The sequence below is a fragment of the Polyodon spathula genome, chromosome 4 (genome assembly GCF_017654505.1).
Source record: "Polyodon spathula isolate WHYD16114869_AA chromosome 4, ASM1765450v1, whole genome shotgun sequence".
In the NCBI taxonomy this organism is placed as follows: domain Eukaryota; kingdom Metazoa; phylum Chordata; class Actinopteri; order Acipenseriformes; family Polyodontidae; genus Polyodon; species Polyodon spathula.
The window spans coordinates 641,383-665,690 of NC_054537.1; the positions used below are offsets into that span (position 1 = coordinate 641,383).

At 44.8% G+C, this 24,308-nt stretch overlaps 2 protein-coding genes across 5 annotated transcripts in view; one reads left to right on the forward strand and one right to left on the reverse strand.

Moving 5' to 3' along the window:
* The window catches only part of LOC121314029 (villin-1-like), a 53,142-nt gene extending 49,730 nt beyond the window's left edge, over positions 1-3,412 (forward strand). Inside the window, exon 19 of the mRNA XM_041246804.1 lies at positions 3,344-3,412. Within this exon, the coding sequence (XP_041102738.1) occupies positions 3,344-3,397 (54 nt within the window). The 3' untranslated portion in view covers positions 3,398-3,412. The remainder of the gene's footprint in view (positions 1-3,343) is intronic.
* Positions 7-24,308, reverse strand: part of LOC121314028 (1-phosphatidylinositol 4,5-bisphosphate phosphodiesterase delta-1-like) — a 43,535-nt gene continuing 19,233 nt past the window's right edge. For 3 of the 4 annotated variants that reach the window (XM_041246800.1, XM_041246802.1, XM_041246799.1), the window contains 13 exons: positions 14,508-14,736; positions 13,862-13,991; positions 13,014-13,242; positions 12,472-12,673; positions 11,036-11,180; positions 10,010-10,162; positions 7,206-7,355; positions 6,969-7,125; positions 6,259-6,375; positions 5,822-6,000; positions 4,839-4,974; positions 2,920-3,069; positions 7-244 (listed from right to left, as the gene is read on the reverse strand). In XM_041246800.1, coding sequence (XP_041102734.1) covers positions 156-244; positions 2,920-3,069; positions 4,839-4,974; positions 5,822-6,000; positions 6,259-6,375; positions 6,969-7,125; positions 7,206-7,355; positions 10,010-10,162; positions 11,036-11,180; positions 12,472-12,673; positions 13,014-13,242; positions 13,862-13,991; positions 14,508-14,736 — 2,066 coding nt within the window. In that variant the 3' untranslated portion in view covers positions 7-155. The remainder of the gene's footprint in view (positions 245-2,919; positions 3,070-4,838; positions 4,975-5,821; positions 6,001-6,258; positions 6,376-6,968; positions 7,126-7,205; positions 7,356-10,009; positions 10,163-11,035; positions 11,181-12,471; positions 12,674-13,013; positions 13,243-13,861; positions 13,992-14,507; positions 14,737-24,308) is intronic. The other variant, XM_041246801.1, reaches the window with a different exon arrangement.

Sequence of the window (24,308 nt, forward strand, 5' to 3'; positions counted from 1 at the left end):
CAATCACAGAAGATAAAACTAGGGTTAACATAAAAAGAGCAATACAAATTTAAATATGATAACAACATTTAAAAAAAAACCCAACATGAATTAAAAATGTAATGGCGTGATTGTAAAAGTCTTTGGTTTTTAAGGCTTTCCGTGTGAAGCTGTTTCTACTGGTCGACGATCATGATGTGTACGAAGATGGAGGAGGAAGCGATGGGGTTCCCTTCCTTCGTCAGCAGAGGAACATGGCGGTATCCTGCAGAGAGAGAGAGAGAGAGAGCCACATCGAGATCCAGCTTATTGAGAAGTTTTGAGGACTCTGTAAAGCAGGGAACCTGGAGGGCCAATCCACTCCAGGTTTAACAGGTACGACGAGATCATGAACTTCTGCAGGGTTTCAATTGGTTCAATTAAACAATCCAGAACAGGGTTGGAACAAAGACCAGGAGTGGAAGTAGAAGGGCCACACCTGCTGTAAAAGCATACCCCAAGACACAGCGCTTAAAATCCTCAACATGCATGTTACCCAAAACCCCCTCCTGTAATGAACTCAGCGTTCTGTAATCTCATGAAAGGCAGTGTGTACCGCGCTCCCTCCTGTAATGAACTCAGCGTTCTGTAATCTCATGAAAGGCAGTGTGTACCGCGCTCCCTCCTGTAATGAACTCAGCGTTCTGTAATCTCATGAAAGGCAGTGTGTACTGCGCTCGCTCCTGTAATGAACTCAGCATTCTGTAATCTCATGAAAGGCAGTGTGTACCGCGCTCCCTCCTGTAATGAACTCAGCGTTCTGTAATCTCATGAAAGGCAGTGTGTACCGCGCTCCCTCCTGTAATGAACTCAGCGTTCTGTAATCTCGTGAAAGGCAGTGTGTACCGCGCTCCCTCCTGTAATGAACTCAGCGTTCTGTAATCTCATGAAAGGCAGTGTGTACCGCGCTCCCTCCTGTAATGAACTCAGCGTTCTGTAATCTCATGAAAGGCAGTGTGTACTGCGCTCCCTCCTGTAATGAACTCAGCGTTCTGTAATCTCGTGAAAGGCAGTGTGTACCGCGCTCCCTCCTGTAATGAACTCAGCGTTCTGTAATCTCGTGAAAGGCAGTGTGTACCACGCTCCCTCCTGTAATGAACTCAGCGTTCTGTAATCTCATGAAGGGCAGTGTGTACAGCGCTCCCTCCTGTAATGAACTCAGCGTTCTGTAATCTCGTGAAAGGCAGTGTGTACCGCGCTCGCTCCTGTAATGAACTCAGCGTTCTGTAATCTCATGAAAGGCAGAGTGTACCGCGCAACCTCCTGTAATGAACTCAGCGTTCTGTAATCTCGTGAAAGGCAGTGTGTACCGCGCTCGCTCCTGTAATGAACTCAGCGTTCTGTAATCTCGTGAAAGGCAGTGTGTACCGCGCTCCCTCCTGTAATGAACTCAGCGTTCTGTAATCTCATGAAAGGCAGTGTGTACTGCGCTCGCTCCTGTAATGAACTCAGCGTTCTGTAATCTCATGAAAGGCAGTGTGTACTGCGCTCCCTCCTGTAATGAACTCAGCGTTCTGTAATCTCATGAAAGGCAGTGTGTACCGCGCAACCTCCTGTAATGAACTCAGCGTTCTGTAATCTCGTGAAAGGCAGTGTGTACCGCGCTCGCTCCTGTAATGAACTCACCGTTTTTTAAACTCATGAAGGGCAGTGTGTACTGCGCTCGCTCCTGTAACGAACTCAGCGTTCTGTAATCTCATGAAAGGCAGTGTGTACTGCGCTCCCTCCTGTAATGAACTCAGCGTTCTGTAATCTCATGAAAGGCAGTGTGTACCGCGCTCCCTCCTGTAATGAACTCAGCGTTCTGTAATCTCGTGAAAGGCAGTGTGTACCGCGCTCCCTCCTGTAATGAACTCAGCGTTCTGTAATCTCGTGAAAGGCAGTGTGTACCGCGCTCCCTCCTGTAATGAACTCAGCGTTCTGTAATCTCGTGAAAGGCAGTGTGTACCGCGCTCCCTCCTGTAATGAACTCAGCGTTCTGTAATCTCGTGAAAGGCAGTGTGTACCGCGCTCCCTCCTGTAATGAACTCAGCGTTCTGTAATCTCGTGAAGGGCAGTGTGTACCGCGCTCCCTCCTGTAATGAACTCAGCGTTCTGTAATCTCATGAAGGGCAGTGTGTACCGCGCTCCCTCCTGTAATGAACTCAGCGTTCTGTAATCTCGTGAAAGGCAGTGTGTACCGCGCTCCCTCCTGTAATGAACTCAGCGTTCTGTAATCTCGTGAAAGGCAGTGTGTACCGCGCTCCCTCCTGTAATGAACTCAGCGTTCTGTAATCTCATGAAAGGCAGTGTGTACCGCGCTCCCTCCTGTAATGAACTCAGCTTCTGTAATCTCGTGAAAGGCAGTGTGTACCGCGCTCCCTCCTGTAATGAACTCAGCGTTCTGTAATCTCGTGAAAGGCAGTGTGTACCGCGCTCCCTCCTGTAATGAACTCACCGTTTTTTAAACTCATGAAGGGCAGTGTGTACTGCGCTCGCTCCTGTAACGAACTCAGCGTTCTGTAATCTCATGAAAGGCAGTGTGTACCGCGCTCCCTCCTGTAATGAACTCAGCGTTCTGTAATCTCATGAAAGGCAGTGTGTACCGCGCTCCCTCCTGTAATGAACTCAGCGTTCTGTAATCTCATGAAAGGCAGTGTGTACCGCGCTCCCTCCTGTAATGAACTCAGCGTTCTGTAATCTCATGAAAGGCAGTGTGTACCGCGCTCCCTCCTGTAATGAACTCAGCGTTCTGTAATCTCATGAAAGGCAGTGTGTACTGCGCTCCCTCCTGTAATGAACTCAGCGTTCTGTAATCTCATGAAAGGCAGTGTGTACTGCGCTCCCTCCTGTAATGAACTCAGCGTTCTGTAATCTCGTGAAAGGCAGTGTGTACCGCGCTCCCTCCTGTAATGAACTCACCGTTTTTTAAACTCATGAAGGGCAGTGTGTACTGTGCCACAAAGTCATTTCGGGAAGCGGTGTCGTGGTCTTCCACCACAAAGCGGACGAGGGCCAGCTCCGGGACCGAGATATCAAACTGGAAGCTCTTGTTCCAGCTCGGGTTAAACCCTAGAGTGAAGGAGAAGACGATAGCAATGGAATGAAACCTGCTGTACACCCGGGTTTCCCTGTCCGTGACCTTTCGAAACGCTTTCCATAGTTATCCGTAGCAAAGTGGAATACACACTGCAAAAAAATAATTAAGAATGGTGCAGCCCCTAATGAGTATTGCTAGATCTAAAATCCCTCTGCCCCTTCAGTGATATACTGTGCAGGGATTCTGACAGTCAGCATCACCACAGGCATCACTGTTAATATCGCTCGTTTCTGTTTTTCATGAAAGAGAGAGGAACAAATCCATGATGCAGACAATGAGCGAGGCCTGGCCCCCAACTGACAGAACACCTGAATCAGTAGAACACGTGACATTGGAATGCCTGACTCACAGAACACCTGAAATAAACTGAAGAAACTAAAGAATACGAATCTGTGCAAATGGACTGTATTGAGAATGTTAAAACCACACACACACACACACACACACACACACACACACACGTACAGTATTGATGATGCTGCTTGACACTATTCAAACACTTTGCATGCAATCTTAACCAACAGGTAATTCCAGATTGCTGTACTGCGTGTTGAAACAGAATGTACCTTTATTTGTGTAAGATACGAACTGCTGATCACAAATCATTCCAGACTGCTTTGTGCAAACACGACCTGCAGCAATCTGAGAAAAGCACTTCAGAATGACATGCAACAAAGCAAGCAGATCCAAGACGGTAACCAGGAGCAAAGCACTGAGAACAGCCTGTCAAACACAGAGGCACGGGGCATTGCACTGGCTCCTGTGTGCGGCTTCTTATTTTACCTTCACATGTCAATAAGACAAAGCAGGTCTGCAAGTTACAAATCAGCCTTACTTCCAATACAAGTTAAGTTTGCATTCATGTGGTTTAGATAAGGTTCTGCATGAGGCCGATATCATTTGCATGTGGTTCTTTAAATCAGTAGAATTTACATCATGGTTCAAATTCCTAGTGAATCGTTTCAGGTTTTAATCTTGGTAACAGCAATACAATGACAGCTGCAAAGATTTGCATCAGCTAGAACAGAAAACTGTTATTAACGTTATCTGCACACACAAAAGTCTACAGATGTTGTAAGGTGGACTTGAACTGCAAAACGTTGACCATTTTCATCACCATGATATCACCACACTTGCTACTAAGCTTTGCCCACAGCACAGCTGGACCAGGGGATATTACAATATAGAATTTGAGTACTCTGTTAGGGCTGGAGTTCCGAGACTGCTTGCAAAGTGAATGAGAACAATATTGTGTGCTCTCGCGAGTCAGGAGAACTGGATGAAGCAACGCAGACACACAGGAACATGCACATGTTTAAAAAGAGCGTCTGTTTATCCCCCACAAACCACACTGGCAAAGCAGGTACAACAGAGATCGGATTGGTGGTTCATTCGAAATGCCCTGCCTTTCCAGATTGGGACCCCAGACCGCCTCTCGACTAGCCCAGATCAAAGCAATTATTTAAGAACACAAGGAAACGCTATTAACTAATGCAAACTGTAAGGCAAGCATGTTGGAACAGAATGCTCTGTCATTTTCCTGCTCCTACTCCAGATTGTTACGTGACCACTGGTGCGTTCCTCAGATTCTCTGGAATACTACGCACAACATGAGGAAAAGCATCAGCGCTCTCTTAACTGTGTAACAGAAGCACAAACCAGGCTACTCTGTTACGACACGCTCGTACAACTGCCTGTAGTATAAACAGTGCGTCAGTTAATGACTGAGAGGAATCCTTACCGTTATCTTCAATGTGTTCAGTCTCTTCTGAACACACGTCTTGCGGGACCCCGAAGATCTCGAATCGGACCAGTGGGTCCACAATGGAATTGTTCTTATTCTTGTTCACCTTGGGGAGCTGCTGGCCTGATATGATCTGTAAGATAACAATTCAAAAACACACAGCGTTATTTATGACAAGGACTGTTGAGGAAGACAGCCAAAGATCAGGCCCTTTTTTCCTCCCTGCAATAAAATCTTCTTTTAGTCAGTCAAGCCAAACGAATAAACCATAGGTTGCCACAACCCCTGTTTTGGCTTTGTCCTCTTTTGATCTGACCACAGCTGTACAGTTCAAATGTATTGGAAATCGTATGCAATCAAATGTGTTGCTAATGATAAACCAGTTTGCTGGAGGGGACAGTGGGATAATCAGAGCTGTTAAGGCAGCGGCTCACTTGGCATTAGATGTAGAGTAATAAAGCATAGGCTAAAATGTATGGAAAGGAGAAATATGGTAAACAACTAACCACAGTAAGCTTATAAAAGTTAGTGGTTGGTTGAATAACTAATTTCTATTATAAATTAGTAAGATATCGGAAACAAACTGTAGTCACATATGCTCCGATCTACTAGAGTATAAATACCAGACAGACAGAGAAGCTCCCAATACCTCCAGATCATCAGGACCATCGGTGTAGTGTCTGAGCCTGTCTCTCCAGGGGTTCAGTTAACCAGATCAGTTGCCTATCTCTGTTAAAACTAGTGGCATGTTCTGTATCTAAACAATAGCCTTCAATGCAGAATGTAAATGTGGGGATTTGAAATTAATAAATGATAAAATTGTTAAGAATTGACACATGGTCTGGTCTCATCCTTATAGCCTAACAAAGTAGTTAATTCCACCTTTACCTCAATTCACAACACTGACACAGCCATTCCCCATGTGCCCCCAATGGAATCCTGTGCGGGACACTTCGCTTCCCTCGCTGCACAGCTCTTACCATCAAATGGAGTTTCTTGGGAGTCAGCCACACCCCTTGCGTGATGGACATGGGGTTGAATTGCGTCTGCCCATCTCGCATGAACTTCGGTTTGAGAAGGTAGCCACTAAATCCATTCTGCTGGAACTTGCCCTGGTTCAGATCCATGCTTTGGTCAGAGGTCTGGAAGTTCAAGGCAACTGCAAACGTGCGAGAGCGAGAGAGCGAGAGAGAGAGAGTAACACCATCAGAACAGCCCAAATCAAGACACAAACCCTGGGCTGTATTTATGATAACTATAAATGCTCCCTGCAGAAAGGCTAATGAGCTGTTACTGTAGTGCCTGCCAATTGATGCCTCTGTTCCCTTGGTTTAAAATGTGACCACAGCAAGGGAATCACAAGAGGGGGTTTACAACACAGTCCTGTGCAGTCTGGGGTCTCGCATGTTCACTGTACCTATCTGACAGCCTGCGTTCCACAAGTCTACAGGATTGTAATTGGAGGAGTCTGTCCGCGTGCCTCTAGGATAGGTCCTGCTCAGCTGCCTGGTGTTGTGAATGACAAAGCTATTCGCTGAAAAGATCAAAAGAAAAACCAGTTCAGTTAACTATTTTTTTTAAACTGTGCAAAGACATCAAACTTCATGCTGTACGAATTTTGTGTTATTTGTTTATTTAGCAGACTTCTTTATCCAAGCTGACTTAGAAAGACTAGTGTGAACTATGCATCAGCTGCAGAGTCACTTACAACAACGTCTCACCCAAAAGACAGAGCACAAGGAGGTTCAGTGATTTGCTCAGGGTCTCTCACACAGAGAGTCAGTGAGTGAGCCAGGATTTGAACCCCGGGACCTCCTGGTTACAAGCCCGTTTCTTTAACCACTAGACCACACAGCCTCTTGCTGTATATGTTACGGCAAAATTCAGAATCTGGTCAATGTTAAGTTTTAACAGTAAATGTCAACATTTACCAAATAAGGTGGTAAATGTCTGAAATGATGAAGAAATAGATTGCTTTTTAAACATGAATGTATGTATTCCGGCATCTAAATAATGCCTTGCTCTCTTTGAATAAGTGTTATATCAGCGTATAAATAAGCAGTCTCTATAATGCCTTGCTCTCTCTGAATAAGTGCTATTCCAGTGTATAAATAAAGAGTTTCTCACCTGACTCCTGAGCTAACTTGAATGCCTTGCTCTCTGCGAAGGAAGACATCTCGTAGAAAGCCTGTGTCTCCCTGGCAGTCTCAAAGCCAGGGAAATGAACGCTTTTGCAGAAAACGACCAAGTCCGAGAGCTCCCTGGCCAGTTTAAGTTTGGATTTCTGCAGGGAGAGGACAGACAGCGTGAGAAACAGATCCAGGTGCAGAGTCCCCTCCCCAGGGGAGCGGGAGCGCACTGTACCTTGGGCTTGCCCTTCTCCTCTTGCAGGTCTGCAGCCTCGTCCTCCTCCGACACATCCTCCTCCTCCCCCTGCAGGCTCTCGGGGCTCGTCATGCTGTGCTCCAGCGACTGCAGCTTCTTCCCCTTCACCAGGATCTTCCCCTTTAGCTGCTGCAGGGAATTCAGACGACACGCCCTTCATTCACATGTTCATGTGTGTATTGTGTGCACCAGCACTGCTGAACACATGCACAACCGCAGCATCACGGGCTGCTCAGTGACTTGGAAACAAAAACGCCCCATTTACCCCACTCAGACCCTGCTTCCCAATCAGCTGGGTTATCCCTCAACAGAAGATTGTCCCACTTCAAAAGCATGCAAATGATTTTAAAAGGCCAGGAAACCCAGTAAGTTCAGCAGCACCCCAAATTCAATCAATTTAGTGAATATCAGCACTAGATAACAACACATGCTGTCGGAACCTCACGGGACTCCTAGATCCTAGTCTGAGCTAGTGTAGAAATATAAGAAAAAAAAAATGAAAGTGTCATGTGCTCATGTGTACTCAATAAAGAAATCTATTCTCTAGCTCGATTCAGGGCTGAAAGGGTTGAAGCTATGAAGTCCCCTGTGAAATGGACAGGGCGGGACGGCTTGGGAGGTAGAAAGCAGTGTGAAAGGCATGAAGTCCCCTGTGAAATGGACAGGGCGGGATGGCTTGGGAGGTAGAGAGCAGTGTGAAAGGCATGAAGTCCCCTGTGAAATGGACAGGGCGGGATGGCTTGGGAGGTAGAAAGCAGTGTGAAAGGCATGAAGTCCCCTGTGAAATGGACAGGGCGGGATGGCTTGGGAGGTAGAAAGCAGTGTGAAAGGCATGAAGTCCCCTGTGAAATGGACTGGGCGGGACAGCTTAGGACTAACACACTGCCAGCACAAGCCTCAACAAACTGGCAGGAGGAAAACAAGCCCTTATCAATGAACTGTCTGCGTCAACATCAGGAAACACATGTTTATCATGTTTCAGTGCTTTAAAGGCAGGTTCACACGGTACAGCTGGAGAGACAAGCTATTTACTTCAACTTCTTTGAGTGAAGGAATGTCCTTCCATTTAGTAAACTCCCCTGAGCTTGAGCATTTGGTTTGTTTGTTGAGAACATTGAAACGCTTTGATGAAATTCTAAACAACCTCAGCCAGACCGTTTTTTTTAGAAGTTGAAAACATAAAAAATAAGGTATCTTTACTGTATATTGCTTTAAATTCCCATAGCTATTGAATCGATATTGTCATTAGCACAATTATACAAAGAAAAGAAAGACACCAATTACTGTCCTGAAATAAACAGGAAACACCTTGACAGTGTTACAGGCCCCCCATTCAATATCAGAGTTGTGTTTGTCAGTCAGGTTCTGTATCTTGACAGTGTTACAGGCCCCCCATTCAATATCAGAGTTGTGTTTGTCAGTCAGGTTCTGTATCTCGACAGTGTTACAGGCCCCCCCATTCAATATCAGAGTTGTGTTTGTCAGTCAGGTTCTGTATCTTGACAGTGTTACAGGCCCCCCATTCAATATCAGAGTTGTGTTTGTCAGTAAGGTTCTGTATCTCGACAGTGTTACAGGCCCCTACATTCAATATCAGAGTTGTGTTTGTCAGTAAGGTTCTGTATCTCGACAGTGTTACAGGCCCCTACATTCAATATCAGAGTTGTGTTTGTCAGTCAGGTTCTGTATCTTGACAGTGTTACAGGCCCCCCATTCAATATCAGAGTTGTGTTTGTCAGTAAGGTTCTGTATCTCGACAGTGTTACAGGCCCCCACATTCAATATCAGAGTTGTGTTTGTCAGTCAGGTTCTGTATCTCGACAGTGTTACAGGCCCCCACATTCAATATCAGAGTTGTGTTTGTCAGTCAGGTTCTGTATCTTGACAGTGTTACAGGCCCCCACATTCAATATCAGAGTTGTGTTTGTCAGTCAGGTTCTGTATCTTGACAGTGTTACAGGCCCCCCATTCAATATCAGAGTTGTGTTTGTCAGTCAGGTTCTGTATCTTGACAGTGTTACAGGTCCCCACATTCAATATCAGAGTTGTGTTTGTCGGGTTCTGTTTGAGTTTGTGTTTGAGCAGCTTTGACAATCCAGGCCTTCACTCTAATACCCAGGTCCTCAGTAATGTGAGGGGGATTGTGGGATTTCTGCTGTAAAGAGGGGTTATTTCAGGTCCTTCGCTTTGTTTACAAACAGGAAGATGTTAATGATGATGTTATCTGTTAACTCTATTATAGGTCATAAATCTGGAAAAAGTACTCTTACAGACATGTTTGAAAAACATGTATTATCCGAGCACTGACCGCACTTCAGAACACTGGTTCAGTCAGCAAACTCATGCAATAGATTATTTATTAAAGCTTAGTCTAGACAGCACTGCTACATTATACACATTTTCACACTACATTCTTTGGCCTCACCTTTCAAGGTACCCCTGCCCATAAATTAGCTCGCAGATAAGTGGAGAGACTGGCCATAGGCAAGCCATGGGCCAGGGGGGCAGCTACCCCCCGTTAGACAAAGCCAAAAAGCAGGTGGAGGCTGGGGAGAAGGAGACGAGCGCTGCCGCATGGCAGGGACATGATGGATTGAGGTATTGCTGTTTTTACGATCGTGTTTTTGATCTGAATGAATGGTCTCTTTTTGCCATTGATTTTATAATGTTATCTCTTGCTGCCTCCTTCTCCTGCCCTAGTAAATGAGATGTATATTTCAGGGGTTCTGGCCTGGTTAAACAGATAAGTGTGGTACAGTATATACAGGCTGTAAGGGTCTCACCTCGGGGGAAGGGAAGTTGGTTGGCATTTTGCCATCCAGGGGTGCGGTCAGCAGCATGCTCCCCAGGATTGTCTTCATGTGATGGGCCATCACCTTCTGCTGGTCCACACTGCAGTGAGTCTCCAAGGACAGGACCACTGGGTACTCGGAATTCTATAGGAAGTGAGAAATCCGGGAAAAAGCTCCTCATAAACAGGAAACAAGCACGTAGGTGACAAAGCCCCCATCACTGACAATGCAACGCCAGATCTGTCTCAGCATCACGGAAACGGGTTCAGTTGGGTCAGTTAAGGTCAGGGTTAGAACAGGGTTGGAACAAAAAGCAGGAGTGGAAGGGCCAGCTTTGGTCACCCCTGCTCAACAGTGTGAGATCTGGATAAGCAATCCCAGCAGGGATAGACAGTAATATCATTCCGTACGGTAACCATTTCAAGCCTGGAGCTCAAATTAAAACACAAGTAGCTGCTAATTGCTTCCTGTTTTGCAAACAAAGAGATCACTTCATGCAGCAGCAGTGCTCTGAATCTCATGAATAATTCCAGTGACAGTGAGCAACACACACCGATGAGCAAAACAAACTCACTGTAATCTTCACGAGAGAAAGACAGAGAGAGAGAAAGACACTGGAGTCACTGCACCAGGACGTCTCTTACACAGCGACCTGGAAGATAGGGGCTAGTGTTGAGTTCATCAGTACTTGAAATGAAATCGCTCTCAAGTATTTCATTACTACATGTTAAACACATTACCTAGTAGCAAGTGATACAATGAGAATAGTAGAAATTGTTCGCTACAACCAGTGAACACGTAAGGTATTTCTTTGAGGGCAAGAATCTCAATCACTCACAAAACCCACCCCCCTAATTGTCCAAAGAGTCTGCATTGACAGGTTATCCTCAACCCCAAAGGAACGGAGCGCTTGTAGTTCAAACTTATTTTTTAAAACACATTTGAGAGCGACTCGAGTATCACAAGGAAGAAACTGACCATGTGGATGACTTTAACCCTTTCCTAGTCTCTTCTCACCTTGAAAGCGTACTCCTTCACAGTCTTGATGACGTCTTTGAAGAGTATTTTGGAGGTGAGGGTGTACCCGTGATAGATCACAGGATCACCGTTGGGTCCATCCCAGCAGTCCAGCTCAACACAGCGGCACCCTTTCGTAAGAGCCCTGGAAGGCACAAGACCAGGACAGTGATGACAATAGGAACTGAACACACATTAACCCTTTGAGAAGAGCCCTGGAAGGCACAAGACCAGGACAGTGATGACAATATGAACTGAACACACATTAACCCTTTACTGCTACCACCCAATATATGAGAATAGGCATTACATAAGTGTGGGAACATACCCAGGGCAGTAAAGGGTGAAAGCCAACCAGACCAGGTACAGATAACATAACACTACAACGCCTTATTCTGAAGTACTGACATGCAATTACCTGTTCAGTGAAGTTCAGTTTGCCATTACAATAGTTTGCCTATATCCCAGATGTATTTTAATATTGACTTATGTTGGTAAATATCCAGCTGTGTAAAGTATTGGTTCATTAGATTTTGGAATACCTATCATGTCTTTTTGCATATCTGTTTACTGTTTAGTAAGACGCAACTGAAAACCGAATTCAAAATGTACTTTTGTTTATCACTTAATGCAGGTCATGAAAATGTTTGCGTGCGAACAGAGTTTAAGAACATAAGAAAGGTTACAAACGAGAGGAGGCCATTCGGCCCATCTTGCTCGTTTGGTTGTTAGTAGCTTATTGATCCTAGAATCTCATCAAGCAGCTTCTTGAAGGATCCCAGGGTGGCAGCTTCAACAACATTACTGGAGAGTTGATTCCAGACCCTCACAATTCTCTGTGTAAAAAAGTGCCTCCTATTTTCTGTTCTGAATGCCCCTTTGTCTAATCTCCATTTGTGACCCCTGGTCCTTGTTTCTTTTTTCAGGTCGAAAAAGTCACTTGGGTCGACACTGTCAATTCCTTTTAGAATTCTGAATGCTTGAATTAGGTCGCTGCATAGTCTTCTTTGTTCAAGACTGAACAGATTAAATTCTTTTAGCCTGTCTGCATATGACATGCCTTTTAAGCCCGGAATAATTCTGGTCGCTCTTCTTTGCACTCTTTCTAGAGCAGCAATATCTTTTTTATAGCGAGGTGACCAGAACTGCACACAATATTCAAGATGAGGTCTTACTAATGCATTGTACAGTTTTAACATTATTTCCCTTGATTTAAATTCAACGGTTTTCACAATGTATCCGAGCATCTTGTTGGCCTTTTTTATAGCTTCCCCACATTGTCTACATGTGTGACAAAAACAGCTCTCTGTGAAATAACTTGTTTCGATATAAAACACAACGAAAGAAAGGGTTCCATTGACTGCAATCATCGAGCTGAATGAAGTGGTCCCCGTTATCGTGGAAACAATGTGCCGTGTGTGTGCTGGCTCCAGTACCTGACGTAGGCCTCAGTGCTGCTGGGTCCCTTGAGCTGGTCCTCCATCAGGTAGGTGTTGTGAGAGGAGGAGATGAAGTAATGGCTGAGAGGCTGGCTCATGTCCTGGTACACCAAGGTGTGTGTGGGGTTCAATACCAGCCCGTCACTCGACTGCAGGTACATCAGGAAGCCATCTCTGCTCATCAGCTTCTTTTCCTTTGCTATAAATTAACAAACAAGAAATAAATAAATAAAACAGCAGTCTAGGATTATTACGAACTTGATCTCACTCATCAGAACAGGCTTTAAATGAAGCACACAAATGTGGGGCTGTAGACTCTAGACTGGCTGTGAATCTGTGAGTGATTGCACAAGGAATAAGCCTCAGTGCACTCTCCAGCTCTCTCTCACCTGCTTCATCCAGCTCGTATTTCTCAATGAGTGTACAAGGAATAAGCGTCAGAGCACTCCCCAGCTCTCTCTCACCTGCTTCACCCAGCTCATATTTCTCAATGAGTGTACAAGGAATAAGCCTCAGTGCACTCTCCAGCTCTCTCTCACCTGCTTCATCCAGCTCGTATTTCTCAATGAGTGCGACGACTTCGTTCGGCCCCACGTCTTCACGTTGCTCCAACCTCAGGAAGTTCCCCAGATCCTCCACACTCATCATCCCCTTGCTGCCAGCATATTTCGAGTAGATCACTTCGATCTCATTCCTGTGGGTCAGCCGCTTGTAGAACTCCTCGATTTCAGAGCCTTCCAGCGTTTTGGAATGGGATCTGTCACACTCCTGAAGGACCAATGGCTTTCAGATTCTATTCATTTATCATTCAGACACCCAGCCCCCCAACACTAATAAACTCCAGTTCTCCAAAGCCCAGTCTTTCATCACACATTTTTTGTTTTTACTGCAATACAATGATTCAATTTGAATTCTAGAAACACATATCTTGTAAACATATAAAAATGTGTTTACTTCTCAGACAGCCTTGTTATTCATTTATTAAAAGCAGGCCTGGTGAAAGCTATTGCAGGTTGTTGGCAGGACTTCATTGGACTGTACGTGTTCCTGTGACCTAGCACAGGATTGGACAGATACAGAGTTAATTACCTGCCTGTGTATTTGTACCTGTAACCTAGCACAGGATTGGACAGATACAGAGTTAATTACCTGCCTGTGTCGACTTACATTAAAAAGCTTCTCTGTAAAGAAATGAGACAAGGAAACGCTGTGCTTCTCTTACACTGAAAAGCTTCTCTGTAAAGAAATGAGACAAGGAAACGCTGTGCTTCTCTTACACTGAAAAGCTTCTCTGTAAAGAAATGAGACAAGGAAACGCTGTGCTTCTCTTACACTGAAAAGCTTCTCTGTAAAGAAATGAGACAAGGAAACGCTGTGCTTCTCTTACATTGAAAAGCTTCTCTGCGTAAAGGTCATCTATTTTGATGTTGATTTCGCCCAGGAAGTGCTTGAGCTCCTTGAAAGTCATCTTGTTGTCGTTGTTCGCGTCGGCCTTGCGGAGACAGCTGTAAATCCAGCTGAGTTTCTGATGTAAGAACAAAAGAACAGGCAGCTGGAACCAGGATCAACATCCTTTCTTACAAAGAAACACATCGTGAATACAGGTCATTCAATCCACATGAATTAACAGGGCTGAATGCAAAATGAACAACTTCACAACTCAAAGACAGAAGACATGCAGGTGTTATTCCTGTGGTACTGAGCAGAGTTCATTAGGAATTTGTAGCCATTGTTTTAAAGCGTTAAATTCATTTGTTTTTTCACTGCTGTAGCTTGTTATTCACAGATTAAATATATCTTACTAAGCAGGAGCTGTGAGTAAATGCACTTAAGAGAAATCCCCTTTACACTGGCACTAGCCAAAACATTTGTGCACTGCATCTATCACTCCTAGACAATCATTTATTGTAATAATAAAAATCGCTTTCTACTCTGCTTGTATCACAATGTGCAAAATCTTGTATCTCTGGACCCTATTGCATGGTATAGCCTGCTGCAAAGCATCTGAGAGAGAATGATATGGGAAAGGATACTGCTCCTGCTTCTGCTTGCTGTTCAGTTTGTCTGACAGGTGGATCACTTTCTTCAGGCCTGTGACCCACTGCACAGCCTCCTCCTCGGAGCTGGCCACCAGATCCAGGTTCTTCCTGTGGCCTTTGAAGAAGATGGAAAAGCAGCAGCCATCCGGGGCGTTTCCAGCGTTCTTCTGCAGGCCCTCGGACTGCCGGCCTGGACGCACTTCCTCAATGTCCTGGATAGAGACTGGACAAGAAAACAAACAGCTTGTGTGAATAAAAGGGGCTCCGCATGAGATCAGCAGCAACCACGCCTTCATCTGTGTGAATGAGACAGCACGCCTTCATCTGTGTGAATGAGACAGCACACCTTCATCTGTGTGAATGCACAGAATTAAAAGAAGACAAGCCAGTCAATCTGCAGGAAGCCTGCTCTTCAGAACTAACAGAGAAGACAGAATTTATTTTGTTCATTAAAAATCCCCAAGTTACCAGCAAATGGACTGGGAACTTCATTAGCAATTTATTATATATATATATAAAAACAAAAAATTAATTTGAAAAGTGGCAGAAGAAATGGCTGGGATGCACCGTTCTGGAGGGCAGACTGTGCTGTTGATCATCACCCTTAGCTACTCAGAAAGGACAGTCCCAACAAAACATGCGACCAGGAGGCAATGGAGTGAATACAAAACAGCTCTAGCAGAACTGAGCATGAATACTGCAGTATACAGGGGTATAAACCAGCAATGAACATCTGGAGCGGAGACCAAATATGAAATGTGTGTGTGGTAGGAAAGCATGCAGTTAGAACAATGTTGGTTTGCTGCCATTTGCCACTGGAATGTAAAAAGTCTCTCAAGTAGAATGTGATGTACCAGTACATGATGTGGCATTGTAGTGTGATGTATGGGATGTGGCACTGTAGTGTGATGTATGGGATGTGGCACTGTAGTGTGATGTGGCACTGTAGTGTGATGTATGGGATGTGGCACTGTAGTGTGATGTACGGGATGTGGCACTGTAGTGTGATGTATGGGATGTGGCACTGTAGTGTGATGTACGGGATGTGACACTGTAGTGTGATGTATGGGATGTGGCACTGTAGTGTGATGTATGGGATGTGGCACTGTAGTGTGATGTATGGGATGTGGCACTGTAGTGTGATGTGGCACTGTAGTGTGATGTATGGGATGTGGCACTGTAGTGTGATGTGGCACTGTAGTGTGATGTGTGTGGCACTGTAGTGTGATGTATGGGATGTGGCACTGTAGTGTGATGTATGGGATGTGGCACTGTAGTGTGATGTATGGGATGTGGCACTGTAGTGTGATGTGGCACTGTAGTGTGATGTATGGGATGTGGCACTGTAGTGTGATGTACGGGATGTGGCACTGTAGTGTGATGTATGGGATGTGGCACTGTAGTGTGTGTACGGGATGTGGCACTGTAGTGTGGTATGGGATGTGGCACTGTAGTGTGATGTATGGGATGTGGCACTGTAGTGTGATGTACGGGATGTGGCACTGTAGTGTGATGTATGGGATGTGGCACTGTAGTGGATGTGACACTGTAGATGTGATGTATGGGATGTGGCACTGTAGTGTGATGTATGGGATGTGGCACTGTAGTGTGTAGTGTGATGTATGGGATGTGGCACTGTAGTGTGATGTATGGGATGTGGCACTGTAGTGTGATGTATGGGATGTGGCACTGTAGTGTGATGTATGGGATGTGGCACTGTAGTGTGATGTACGGGATGTGGCACTGTAGTGTGATGTACGGGATGTGGCACTGTAGTGTGATGTGGGATGTGGCACTGTAGTGTGATGTACGGGATGTGGCACTGTAGTGTGATGTATGGGATGTGGCACTGTAGTGTGATGTATGGGATGTGGCACTGTAGTGTGATGTATGGGATGTGGCACTGTAGTGTGATGTATGGGATGTGGCACTGTAGTGTGATGTATGGGATGTGGCACTGTAGTGTGATGTGGGATGTGGCACTGTAGTGATGTATGGGATCACTGTAGTGTGTGTGCACTGTAGTGTGATGTATGGGATGTGGCACTGTAGTGTGATGTGGGATGTGGCACTGTAGTGTGATGTATGGGATGTGGCACTGTGATGTGTGATGTGGCACTGTAGTGTGATGTGGCACTGTAGTGTGATGTATGGGATGTGGCACTGTAGTGTGATGTACGGGATGTGGCACCGCAGTGTGATGTGACACTGTAGTGTGATGTATGGGATGTGGCACTGTAGTGTGATGTATGGGATGTGGCACTGTAGTGTGATGTACGGGATGTGACACTGTAGTGTGATGTACGGGATGTGGCACTGTAGTGTGATGTACGGGATGTGACACTGTAGTGTGATGTACGGGATGTGGCACTGTAGTGTGAGTGGCACTGATGTACGGGATGTGACACTGTAGTGTGATGTATGGGATGTGGCACTGTGATGTGGGATGTGGCACTGTAGTGTGATGTATGGGATGTGGCACTGTAGTGTGATGTACGGGATGTGGCACTGTAGTGTGATGTACGGGCCCCCCCCCCCCTATGGCAGGGGGACCGTTGACAAGGCATGGCACACTACCCGTGACATCCACTACATACCTACACGTACACACACTACATACCGGGCTGACACCCGTTGACATCACACTACACCGTCATCACACCTGAGGCATACCCTACACGGCTGGGTGACATCCCACTACAACGTGACATCACACTACTGCGCATACACCGTGCGTCACACCTACCCTAACGTGACATCACACTGTGGGGCGATTGGGTGCCACTGTAGTGTGATGTACGGGATGTGACACTGTAGTGTGATGTACGGGATGTGGCACTGTAGTGTGATGTGGCATGTGGACTGTAGTGTGATGTATGGGATGTGGCACTGTAGTGTGATGTACGGGATGTGGCACTGTGGGATGTGTGTATGTGATGTGGGATGTGGCACCGCAGTGTGATGTGACACTGTAGTGTGATGTATGGGATGTGGCACTGTAGTGTGATGTATGGGATGTGGCACTGTAGTGTGATGTACGGGATGTGGCACTGTGTGTGTGATGTGGCACTGTAGTGTGATGTATGGGATGTGGCACTGTAGTGTGATGTATGGGATGTGGCACTGTAGTGTGATGTATGGGATGTGGCACTGTAGTGTGATGTGTGGGATGTGGCACTGTATGTGTGATGTATGGGATGTGGCACTGTAGTGTGTGATGTGGCACTGTAGTGTGATGTATGGGATGTGGCACTGTAGTGTGATGTACGGGATGTGGCACTGTAGTGTGATGTATGGGATGTGGCACTGTAGTGTGATGTATGGGATGTGGCACTGTAGTGTGATGTGGCACTGTAGTGTGATGTACGGGATGTGGCACTGTAGTGTGATGTATGGGATGTGGCACTGTAGTGTGATGTACGGGATGTGGCACTGTAGTGTGATGTATGGGATGTGGCACTGTAGTGTGATGTATGGGATGTGGCACTGTAGTGTGATGTACGGGATGTGGCACTGTAGTGTGATGTATGGGATGTGGCACTGTAGTGTGATGTATGGGATGTGGCACTGTAGTGTGATGTATGGGATGTGGCACTGTAGTGTGATGTATGGGATGTGGCACTGTAGTGTGAGGTATGGGATGTGGCACCGTAGTGTGATGTATGGGATGTGGCACTGTAGTGTGATGTGGCATTGTAGTGTGATGTATGGGATGTGGCACTGTAGTGTGATGTGGCATTGTAGTGTGATGTATGGGATGTGGCACCGCAGTGTGATGTGGCATTGTAGTGTGATGATTTGTTTTTTTAAGACGATGATGCAGCGGCACAATCGTTATCTTTTCACACACCACAGACAGATCCACTGTATGTTCTGAACAAGAGAACAGAACTGTCACGGACTCTTAAACACAACACCACCCGTGATTGGGGCTCTGCTTTATTAAGCCGGTCTAGCCAGCTAAAGAACCAGGATCATACGCAAAAAAATAAAACATATCCAAGCTTGTAAAATTCCTACCTAAACCTGCGTAAACTGTTACTGTTATTAGGATGCCTGCATTATCAGAATGCCCCCCTCCAGTTGAGAACCGCTGCTATAGGAGTATATAGGCTGTCATGACTACAATGCATACAGCTGCATGATTAAAAGCAGAATACGGTATTTGTTGTCATGCTAGTTCATAACCTCATAGAGACCCATGAATAGGAGAATAAAAGACCTGGAATCTATTATCAGAGAATAAAAAACAAAGGTGTTTCTCAGTGTTCTACAAGATCAAAGGTCACATGGTTTACTGTAACCTGACCCCAGTGAGTCATCTGTTATTGCAGAGAAGGGTCTTCTCAAATAGCAGCTCGCAGATGAGCTGTCAAGCCACACAGTCAACAGAGATCAGTCTGACTCTTTCACGTTTGTTTGTTTTTAAATTGACAAAGCTGACCTTAATATTTTGTGCACACCACTTTTAATTAAATCTCACAGGACCAAAAAAACCCACGAAAAACAGGAACGGCTCACACTGCTGTGGAACTGGAGGCTTCAGTTCCACCCTGCAGTATTTATTTGGAATTAACCCTAAAACACACAATAGAAAGAAATGATACAAGGCTTGTGATCTGAACAGTGCCTGATCCTAATACTGTCACTAAAAGAACCCTTTTTTGCGACCCTTACTTCACTGTTTTTATTGTATGTAGTAAATCAATCTTTATTTTATATGCGCCTTTCATAGTGGACCACCATCACAAAGCACTTCAATGATCTACAGTAGTGGTGTGTGTGAAAACACCTGAGGTAAATACCAAGCTGCAAGTGTCCCAACAATCCTGCTCTAGTTACACAGCTCGCTGGAACTCTTACATAAAACTCACTAGGAGGCTGCGGGGTCCAGTGGCCCTGTGTGACCCTGAGCAAGTCACTTCACCTCCTTGTGCTCTGCCTTTCAGGTGAGACGTAGGTGTAAGTAACTCTGCAGATGATGCACAGTTCACACACCCTAGTCTATTTAAATTGCCTTGGATAAAGGTGTGTGCTAAATAAACAAATAACTACACCATAAAAATAGATTGACTGTTTACCATCGCAGATAATAGCACTGTGATTATTCTGATTCTCACAGACATTGCATGTTTATTGCATGTATATAAAACACACAGGGAGGCTTTTGTTCTGGATTATTACTCTGGACCGATATCTGTATTCGAGTTAAAAATAATACTATGAACTATGAAGAAAATCCTCAACTGCAGTACATTTAAAAAAAACTAAAAGAAACTCAGACTTTGTTCCACAATGTCTTCAAAATGTTTGTCATTGAACTTACTGCAATGATAAAGTAGTATTTCTGAATTGTCATGAATAAGAAATGGGCTTTGATTAAAAGCACTGTTTATTCAATAAAATAAATATAAAAACAAAATGTAGATTGCTTTATTAATGAAGCGTCAGCCAGTGTTGGGACTGCTGTCCACAGAACAATAGCCATGAAGAGGAAGGAAGTGTCAGGATCACTTCCAGGTCACCATGCTGTGGATAATGTAAGGAAGACTGCGTGGCATCACTCAATACTGAAGCTGATTTCCTTCTTTGAAACTGGCAGATCTCTTTCCCTTTCGAGATGGGACCCTGTGCACTAACAGCGGGTCTGGCTGATCTAGTTCCATTATCACCCTAACCCTAACCCTGTGCACTGACAGTGGGTCTGGCTGATCTAGTTCCATTATCACTCTAAACCCTGTGCACTGACAGCGGGGCTGGCTGATCTAGTTCCATTATCACTCTAAACCCTGTGCACTGACAGCGGGTCTGGCTGATCTAGTTCCATTATCACTCTAAACCCTGTGCACTGACAGCGGGTCTGGCTGATCTAGTTCCATTATCACTCTAAACCCTGTGCACTGACAGCGGGGCTGGCTGATCTAGTTCCATTATCACTCTAAACCCTGTGCACTGACAGTGGGTCTGGCTGATCTAGTTCCATTATCACTCTAAACCCTGTGCACTGACAGCGGGGCTGGCTGATCTAGTTCCATTATCACTCTAAACCCTGTGCACTGACAGCGGGTCTGGCTGATCTAGTTCCATTATCACCCTAACTCTAACCCTAACCCTAACCCTAACCCTGTGCACTGACAGCGGGTCTGGCTGATCTAGTTCCATTATCACTCTAAACCCTGTGCACTGACAGCGGGGCTGGCTGATCTAGTTCCATTATCACTTTAAACCCTGTGCACTGACAGCGGGTCTGGCTGATCTAGTTCCATTATCAATTTAAACCCTGTGCTCTGACAGTGGGTCTGGCTCTATTATCCAAAAACATACAAGAGCGCTCAGCAGTTTGTTACTTGCTATGAAAATAAAAATAATAAAAATAACAGAATGCACGTTCACTCTAAATGTGTGCTCCTATAAAGTGATGTCCATTCATACTTGGTAATATCTACTGGAATTATTTAACTCCTTTAATGATTTTTGCTAAAGCCCGAGATTTTCCTCTCGTTCAGTTTGCACTTCAAGTGAGCATCATCCTCGAACTTCTGCTTCTCATTAAGTCTTGGTGGTGCGCACTGTGTTGTGGTGCCCCGCCCCTGTGTGTATTTTAGGTTTTATGTTTTCTGTGGGGTGTTTTTGTTGGTGTGTATGTACTGGTGCACAGGGTATAATGTGGGCTGTGTATCATCAGTGGTTTCAAATATATATATATTTGTATTTAGGCACAGGGATTGCACAATCACTTCACGTGCAGACTAAAGCAGGTATTTGTTTGGGGACACGGGGAGTGCACAATTAGTTCAGACTGTGCTGAGATTCAACTGAATGATTGATTAGCAATCCAGTCTCGGCACAGCTGCATAAAAGAGTAAGTGTTTCACACACACGGGGTTGGTGAGTTCGCAGTGGAGAATGGGAGAGAAAACAAGAAATAAATAATAATTACAATAGCAACTGCTACTCGTGCTGGAAGGACCAGCACCATACTCGTGTGGGGTTTGTCCACTGTCTGTTTTATCTATTTATTTTGCCAACGTGCCATTTGTTTTGTTCAGTGTTTTGTGTTATTTATTTTAGAATAAATCCGTGCATCAATGCTTTCATTTACTTCAGTCTGGTCTGTGTCCATTATCCTTCCTGGTCTGACGTCACCTCAAGCCATCCGGCTCACACTAACCAATTAAAAAGGAAACAAAACAATTCCTTCATGTACTTTGTACGAGATGTAATAAACCACATGGAAAGCAATAAAGATTGGGTGCAATAAAGATTGATCAAGATAAAGTATTGCTTCCTGATTTATAGCACAGCTTGTACTGCAGATGTAAATGAAGCCAAATATCGAAGAGTAGTAAACAGACAGATAGTTGTGTGGGAGACGCGAGTCAGGGCTGAAGCAGTTGCAAAGCCATTCCGGTACTGCTTTCTATAAACAGCAGAGTGCAGTGGAGCCGGGACGCTGTTCCAGTACTGCTTTCTATGGACAGCAGTGTGCAGTGGAGCCGGGACACTGTTCCAGTACTGCTTTCTATAGGACAGCAGTGTGCAGTGGAGCCGGGACACTGTTCCAGCACTGCTTTCTATAGGACAGCAGTGTGCAGTGGAGCGGGGACACTGTTCCAGTACTGCTTTCTATAGCACACCAGTGTGCAGTGGAGCAGGAACTCACATAATAGGCAGGCTAAGTCACATGACTCACATCTCCCACACAACTCTCTGATTCAGTCAGCAGTCCTTGTGATGCAATGGAATGAGCATGAGGAGCTTGTGTTGTGAACTAATTCTTTAACAAGGCTAACAAAGATACCAGCAACAGCACATCGACTACGGCTGTGGACCCAAACAAGAACAAACCCACTGACACGTACAGTAAAGCACTGTGACAAGGGGGAGATAGACACTGTGTGGAAATACTCATAGAGATGAGATAAATACCTATTACATGTGTTACTAGAAGAATGTGTACGTTCTTGTTTAACAAAATCTATATTTTAGTGGTGTTCCGCTACCTTCAGATTTGGGCTGAAGGTACAGCGGGCGCCTGCTTCGGTCACAGAGTAAGGTGGTGGCAAGCTGGCTACAAAGGGAGCTGCCCCTTCCACTCACAGAGCAGTGAGCTCACTAAAAACAAAGAACAGAGGGTTGGGGAGAATATGTTTGAATCATTTTTACTTATCTAGCTAATATAGTGGAAGGACACACTGCAGCAGTTACCGAATGTTTTAATCTGCCAAAAGCACAGCTACACCCAAACTGAAAAACAAGCCTCATGTGACCATGAACATTGGTCAGGATATTAAAATGCATGAATAAAATGAAGTGCTTATTGCAGTGACTGAGAAGAAGCGCTGTGCCTAGACCTGACAGGACGCTGGCTGTACTAATGGGATACATATATTAAAAGCAGGTTATCACAACTGCCCTGGGAATTGTTTCCATGGCAGCAAAAGATTAGGCATGGCTCGCACTGCCAGATGTTGTTTTTGTAGCATTCCTACAATGTGCCTCGAGTACTGAGCTACTGCGAGTTCACTCCGCCCTTCTAGAACACTAGGAAACACTAGGAGCCAGGCATTGCACTGCTAACAGGGATCTCTCGCACATGCACACAAGGGTCTGGCCGGACAGGTCTTATCAAACTGGGGGGCACTAGCTAATCTCAACACAGAACCATTTCAATTGTGTTCTTGTAGTAAAAAAACAAAACAGAAAGGTGCCTGAATGAATCTATCCCGAACACCAGCATAAACCCTGGGGCTGTCCTCACCCATATGTAAGAAATAACCCACGACAGGGTGTGTGGTAAAACAATTCTTACCACGCGCTCTTTCATGGGTTATTTTGCTTATAAAATGGCTACATTATTTTTTTTTTTTTTTTTACATATATACACAAAGGCTTTAGGGAAAAATAAATAAATAAGAAATATATTATGTATCATTCCACTGAGAAAAAAGTCCCTGAAGACTGTTTGACTAACATATATTTTGTACTTTTTTTTTTTTTTTTATTTGCCATAAACATTATATTGAACATTGCCATTTATAGTAAAAGATGAAATGACATTTGTGAATTGAAAGCAGACTGATTTCCCACATCTGAGGGAGGATTCATGGAAGAGCCAAACACTGCACTGGCACTAGAGGGAGGGGATCCAAGTAATTTTGTTTTTTTAAGAAATGATCCTATTTCACGCTTTGCGGTCTTCAAGAGAAGCTGACCAATCATTTCTGAAGCTGTTTTCACACCGATGCTGGTAACCAGTATAATTCCTCTAGATTTTAAACCAGCAGTAGATGACATGTGGACTAAACGGCTAACGTGTCAGTTTGCACAGTGCTGCAGTCCTTCCCGTCTGCGACGAGCTCAACAGAATTCTATGCCAAACCCGACCTTGTTTAAAAGCCCAACGGCTGAACTCAGAGGGTGGTGGTGAGATGTACCCTTTGTATCGAGTTTAAATATTGCACACTCGCTAGTCAGTTTTCTAAGGCGAGATTTAGTTTAATAAGTAGATGCTGCTGCTGCATATACTGTACATTTTACATGCTGAGTGAGGCTTGCGTGGTGATTTCTCAGACGGCTTTTGAATAGTCTTACTGCTACTGCTTGCCTCTGGATTTTCTTGGTTCTGTTCTCTGACTTAATAAATACCACAGTGTATTTGCCAATTTTTCTGCAATTCTTAGTGACAGAGATGAAGAAAAAAAACAAAAAACGAGTGATTTAAATGCTGTTTCAGTTGTATGGTGACATGTTTTCCTACAGAAACACTGTTTAATTGTTACTAACGAGGCGGAG